Source organism: Etheostoma cragini, chromosome 2 (assembly GCF_013103735.1).
Source record: "Etheostoma cragini isolate CJK2018 chromosome 2, CSU_Ecrag_1.0, whole genome shotgun sequence".
NCBI lineage: Eukaryota > Metazoa > Chordata > Actinopteri > Perciformes > Percidae > Etheostoma > Etheostoma cragini.
In genome coordinates this window covers 17334528-17341634 of record NC_048408.1, presented here as the reverse complement: position 1 = coordinate 17341634, position 7107 = coordinate 17334528, and the positions used below count along the sequence as shown (strand labels likewise).

The window sequence follows — 7107 nt, the reverse complement described above, 5'->3', positions numbered from 1 at the left end:
GCCGTGAACATCCATAGCAGTATAATTCAAAACACATTTTAACGCATCATTACTAATGATAACAACTATAATCCAGAAACATCATACAAGTAAAACACCAACAGGGAACATTTGCGCAACAAATACTTTTAATTTTCATACATTCATTTCTTTTATTCACATCTACAAAATCACACATAAACATCTTTTTGAATTACCCAGTTGTTGTATTACAGGATCTTTTCCTAAAGTCTTTCCCACCTTGCTGAGGTTTTACATACGCTTACCTACACCAGACAATGCTCTCTCTAAGTAATAAGTATCCACATGCACACTGAGGTAATGGTTTAAAAAGAAAAGTCTGAATGCACGCCTGTAACTGGTCATTTAAAGGTTGTTTGTTGCAAGTATATGATGCGTGTGTACTATGCAAGTAGAGCAAAGCTGGCAGGACCAAAAGAACAAAATTTACAAAGATCCTTTGACATTACATTTAAAACATAAACATATATAATATAGTGTATAGTACACTTTAGAAAATAAACCTACTGTTAACACTCAACTATCCTTAGCGGTGTGCTGTACTCCACATAAAAAATATGTGTACAATGTCAAAATTGTTACATTTTGTCTTGTTTGAGGATGACACTAGTTCAGGGAAAAACTTGAAGGAACTTTTGGATACAGTTGAAGGGTAATTGGAAACCCTAAATAAATGGCTTGATACTAATACATTGTCATTAAATCCAAAACTAAATTGTAATTTGTAAAACAAAAGTCATTTTCATTTTAGGGATCTATTCAGGGGATTTCTATTTAAAAAAGAAAAAAAAAAGAGGGTAGAGACAAATACCTTAAGTGACAGTTATAGGGGTCAATTGGAATAGTAGAAGAAAATCTTTAAAAACACTATATTTGAAAAATAAAAACAATGTGTGACCAACATTGAAAAATGACAAACAATTATGATCTGTCTTTGTTTTCCAACCCAAGTTTGAAATTGTTTGTGGTCCAAGCAAGGGGACTAGAAGTAGGGGGTAAGGAAGTATACATGGAAGGACCCCCCACTTTACACCTTTTGCCCAATTTGGCGTTGCAGCTGGTGTATTCCCTTTACAAGTTGGTCTCTAGTGTTGGTCTGCTTCTGATAACAACAGTCTAATCAAATGCCAAACATTTTACGTTAAAGATTTTAAATTTAAAGGCATTGAAAAAGTCTCCCATACAGTCTCTCTGAGATCCTTAAGCAGGTTGTCAACGGCTCGGGGCATAAAAATGACCAGAAAATGAAGCTCAGCGTGAGTTCATTCGGGAAGACTACTAGGCTTCACATTTCTCTCTTTTGAAATCCAATCAACTGCATTTTCGTCAGCATGTCTTCCTTTATCCCTTCATCACCTCCACCAATGTCTAGACTACATCAAGGGGATATTCCTATATATCCACAGCATCTACACTCATTATAATTTAACATCGCAATGTAGTCTAATCACCAAAGACTCTAATCTATTATGCACCATGTTCATCAAACTTATTTGACTCTTAAAGACAGTCTCTCCTGATTGAAACGTTTTCATCCTGCACTTTGAAACAACTAGAAGACTTTAGATGGGCTTCAGGCAAAATAAGTTTAAAATCAGTACAGAAGCTGACAGGGAACCAAATGTAGTGACTTTTAAACAGGTGTAATGTGTTCTCTCCTTCTGGCCCTTGTCAATAAACAGCATTGTAATTGACCTGTAAGGACAGCACATCATTGAATATAGATAGAAGGAAGATGCTTATTACTAATATAAGTTAACTGTATATCATGTGCAACAACAACAGTCAATTAAAGTGAGCATTACTCATTGTGTACACGATGAAGGGATTTAAAAGCCAAGATGCTACAGAAAAAAGCAGAAATGCACGCTGTGGCAATTGTTTTCTCCAACTGTGTCTCCCCCATGCACTGAAATGCATCCACAAAAATGGACACTGGACCAGACATTAAAATTACACAGCACGCGGCCCAAGACAAATGCCTGACACCAGGAATAACGCTATGAAACACGAAGGACACTAAGGTCACCCTGCAGCAGCATGACATTTTTTACTAGTCTATATATATATTCATGTATATACATGTATATGTATGTGTGCATACATTTCTGTTCAGGACCAAGCTGCAAACTCAAAATCCCATTGTGTTTAACATAAACCACGGCGGAAGCCACATAGAGTGCATCCAACAAACAGAAAGCTGCATCCAAACCCGCATGCATAACTCTCTGCATCCAACACAAGGAAGCTGCTTATATTTAGCTGTATAGCTGCTGAAATACATAAAGCGAGGCTGTGTATTGGGCCACTGGTTGGCGTTGGTAAGCCATGACTGTGCCTGGATCTGGCAAGGAGCTGGACCAGAAATGGATCTGTAAATAGTGACTGACTGCGGTTCTGGTGGGACTCAGCAACACTCTAATTAGGCTCTGTGGCATAATGAGGCTCACTGCTGTTCCGTGTCACTCGATTAGTAGCTTGTGGTCAGCTCAAGCTATAGTTTGGGGTTTGTGGGGGTGGGAGATCACATCTGGGGCAAGGAGTACAGCAACATAACAGCAATGGCAAACTTGATGTTAAAGAGGGAAATGGGTCTCCCTGATTAAAATATATGGAGATTAGTAACTCCAATGATTTGGGGGTTTGTTGTATAATTTATACCCCAGTGACAAGTGGTAAAAGGACTTTCAGTGGATTTGTGTGTGTGTGTGTGTCTGTCTGTCTGTCTGTCTGTCTGTCTGTCTGTCTGTGTGTGTGTGTGTGTGTGTGTGTGTGTGTGTGTGTGTGTGTTTGTATTGAGGAGATGGGGAATCCCAGTCTTTTGTTATGTGATTCTGTTTGTCTTAAATTTTCTTGTATGTCAAGTGAATGCTACACACAGGACATACACATACGTTAACATACAGTAGTCTTCATGCACTGTACGGATGTTTGGAATGTTTGTGGCCATGTAAGTCTGTGTCCAAGTGAATGAATTTTTTGACTCTATGAGAGCTGCGTGGGTGTTAAGGGGAGCTTTTCAAACGTTGACATTTGACTCTCCAGCCAATCAGAAAATTATCTCTGGTCTGACAAAGGAGGTGGACCAACAGTATATATTGACCTTGAAATTGGGGAAAGAAACAGAGCAAGCCATCGCAGGAAAGCAAAGAAGAGCAAGCACTCCAGAAAGCAGCCTGAAACTAAGTGCAAGGCATCATGAAGACTCTGACTCTCCTCTTCATCTGCACTCTTCTGTCAGTGTGCTGGTCCATGGGAGGTAAGAACAAACTCCTCTCATCATTGCTGTGATTCCCGATATTGACCTCCTTATTGACTTTTATAGACACTTTGAGTATCTACAAAGTGTCAATAAAAGTGTTATTTTCTGTGATCCCCAGCTGTTGAGCCAGAGGTTGTCGTAGACGTTGCTGCAGACACAGCTGCTGAAGCTGCACCTGCTGACCCAGCTGCTGCCCCTGATTCATCTGCTTCAGACTCTTCGTCCTCCTCTGAGTCTGATTCGTCCTCGGCCTCCGACTCCAACTCTTCCTCAGACTCTTCAGCGTCTGATTCTGACTCTAACTCTTCCTCCTCATCCTCCGAGTCTACTGAATCTTCTTCCTCTGAGTCATCTTCCTCTGAGTCCTCAGCATCCGACTCTTCTGCCTCTGATTCTTCCTCTTCTTCTTCATCATCCTCCTCATCGTCATCAGAGTCCGCCAGTGCTGAGGGTATGCAACATTTTTGTTTCCAGAAAGAACATTGACATGGTTTCAGAATAAGTTAGTCAGGAAAATTCAAGAAAGTTTGAGTTTGTGATGTTTGTCCCCACAGCAGCTCAGGTGGTCATGAAGAGGGACCTGGCTGCTGTTCTCCTGAGGAGAAGAAGAGCTGTTGCAGCAGGAGACCTCAGCCCTCTGCAGATGGAAAGGTATAGTTATTTACACTATTAGGATAAAACTAACTCAAGAAGCAACAATACACTTTGCACACTATTGTTTGGCTTGACGTTTGCTGCAATTAATTAGTCAGTTAGTAATTGAAATGTATGTCAACATAATTACAACATACAACATAACATTCTTTGCTGCAACGTTCCTACCTAAGGTCAAATAATCATTTCAGTTTTATTGTAGTGTAAAAAAACAACAACTCTGAACTTAAATACAGAATTGAAGTTAAGTCTAAGATATGTTACAACCCTTCTAACCTCTTTTCTCTCTTCTGCCATCCAGCCTGAGAGAAGTGTGTGAGCTGAACAACGCCTGTGATGAGATGGCTGAAACGGAAGGCATCGTCAAAGCATACGTTGCCTACTACGGACCTGTCCCCTTCTAAGATGAAAACTCCGCTTTCCTTCACATGAGAGCTGTTTTCTTTGTCATTTATCAACAATTCACCTAATTCAGACAAGGTTCAGACAAAAAAAAAATGTTTGGCACATGTTAGATGGAGATTGCCAGATGCCAGATGGAGATTTCTTTAAGGCACAAAATCATTGCACAAGTGACCAGCTTTAATGGTCCTGTCCATTTGAAATGTATGAAATGATTTCAGAGAGACACAAGCATGTGGAGTATGTAGTAGCCTACACATGATTAAATTATTCTTCACATCTGTGGTACAATGCAACGAATGGTGCTACAAGTGCATGTATTGTATGTTAATATGTTGATGTTTTTATGTTGTGCTTTAGTCTTAGTTTAACTAGATAACTAGATAGTAGTAGTTTTAGTAACTAGTGGATATAGTGATGAGGTACTGCAGTGGTATTGTAGTGTGTGTGTAACATGCACATCTGTTGTCTGTTAGGACTGTAACCACAAATCGCCTCTAGGTTTTAAAAATAATAAATTATTTTGTTTTGTCAAATTGTTTTCTCCTCAATAACCAAAATCTTTTGATGGTAGCTGTTATAAGGAATGACATTATTCCTTTAATGTATACCTGCAATAACGGAAAGCTGAAAGATGCTTTAAAGAGAACTGCAGAATTGGGTGATAGTTTCCTTCAGATTCTGGCATGACAAGCACTACCAACTCCGTCTGCTGTAGTACAAGCTGCAACCACAACTGTGTATTTATTGCAGTATTTCATACCATAATTCTAGTACATTTGTATTACCAAGAACATGTAGCCTATGGTTAAAGTATCAAAAGTAAAAGTACTCTCATGGGAATGATAGATTATTACACAGTAGCCTAATTGCCAAAGTAAAATGTTATTGTTGTAGCTAGGTGGAGCTGATTTCACTTTATTTACACATCTGGGTCATATTTTCCTTTGTATTGGCAGGACCTATAAACTCCAGAACGCATGTGTTCATGTAACTTCTGTGGTCCTGCAACTATAAATCCCTTTATGTCCCTTGCTGTCTCCTCTTTTTGTACAATTCCCATATGGGAGAAGTGAGTGTAATTCATTTTGGCTCATTTATTATCCAAACGCATCCCTTTGTTTCTTGTATTATTTTGTTTATACTTTTTTCCCCCTGCAATGTTTAATGTCTTTGCCAACCTGTCAACATATTGATTTCAACAGACTATCATGATTTTGTTGTTTTAAGTGTTTTTTAAGAGTTGGTGTGATTAGCTTAAATTTGCGGCAGACCAAGCTAGCTTCGGTTTTGTATATTATTATTGTATATGTTATTTGTGTAATGTATTGTCTTCTGTATGTGCCTGTAGTAGCTAATAAGGAGGTCGTGTTTTTTTGCAAATATCACCAGAATAAACAGATCAACAAAGAGAACCCAGTGTAATGGTGTCTTAGAAACACAACACAACACAAAAGTCTACCAGTTACATATATGATTTAATGGTTCCAACCTAAGGGTCAGGCCCCCTTTAAAAAGGCCACAAGATAAATCTGAGGGGCCGAAAGATGATTAATGGTAGAGAGCAGAAGGAAAAAATAACAAGTTCTGCCACTAAAACAAATTATTGGAAGATTTTAATTTTTACCTCTTTTTGTCCATGAACGAGTTTAGAGGGGAAAGGTCTCTTTGGTGGAACTACTTCCAACTTAAAAAAACATTGGGGCCCCAAGAAGCCCCTGCTTTTCTGAGGTCACAAACTAGAGGTTGGGAACAACCGGTTTGATACAATAATGCAGAGTGTTTTAGTTTAATACAACGTAGGTTGTTTATTCCTACCCTCTAATGAGCATTTCAAAAATTAGCCCCCCTAGTGGATGTAGGATGTAAATGTAAAATTTCATAGATGTATGACAAAGATAAGAGGTAAATATGTGTTGTAATTGCTGCTTGAACAAACAATTATGGTGGCCATTTTCAGAGAAGACAGTCTTGCAAAAGTAAATGTACATATTTACTTTAAGTAAGTGTCAGTTGACCATGTGGAAAGTGTCCTGTGGTTGTTTGTGCACTTTGGCACAGTTGTGTGCCCTCGTTATTGACATATTGATAAGCCAGCTCATGCTGTTTGTACAAGGTTTACTGACATGTGACATAGCGGTCGGCAGAACAGTTTCCTTGACGCTGGCTGTGTTTCACCCAGACACTTGAAAAAGAAAATGCAACAGAATACTCATGAACAACTAGTAGCAAACTACCTGACTTTCTGTAAGACAGCCGTTAAAAAAGATAGTAAATTATTGATAAAACTGATAATAATAACAATAATGATGTTGATAAAGTTTATGATACTTTGAGATACAGAACATGTTTGTTAATCTCTACTGTACTGTACTGTACTCAACCACTCTTTACCATAATTGTTCATTCCCATAATGCCTTACTCAGAGAAGTCTTCAGATAACACTGATAGTAGAGCAATTCATCTCTTATCATAACCATCATAGACGGCCAGATGTCCCTAAATTGATCTGGGAACATTAAAAACGATGAGTCAAGTGGTTTCTGCCAGGTCAGTAGAAAAAAAACTTTCATTTAGGTATGAGTTTTTGATCTTTTATTTTTAAATAGGTATTATGTAGACAAAGTGTACAACTGAACAAGCATTAAAAGTTAGATGCACATCTACTTTTTAAATTACATATTCCTTGAATACAATTATCCATCAATTACAAAATCATTTTTACACCTTAAAACGATGTGATAAGGATCTCAACCTGTCTTTTATA

At 38.2% G+C, this 7107-nt stretch overlaps 1 protein-coding gene across 1 annotated transcript; it reads left to right on the top strand.

The window, feature by feature from the left end:
• Nucleotides 1-3115: 3115 nt before the first annotated feature.
• On the top strand, nt 3116-4872 carry bglapl (bone gamma-carboxyglutamate (gla) protein, like). Its single transcript, XM_034859587.1, has 4 exons — nt 3116-3280; nt 3402-3734; nt 3838-3934; nt 4239-4872. Exons 1-4 carry the CDS (start codon nt 3220-3222, stop codon nt 4339-4341), a joined length of 594 nt encoding a protein of 197 aa, XP_034715478.1. The 5' UTR covers nt 3116-3219; the 3' UTR covers nt 4342-4872.
• Nucleotides 4873-7107: the final 2235 nt, after the last annotated feature.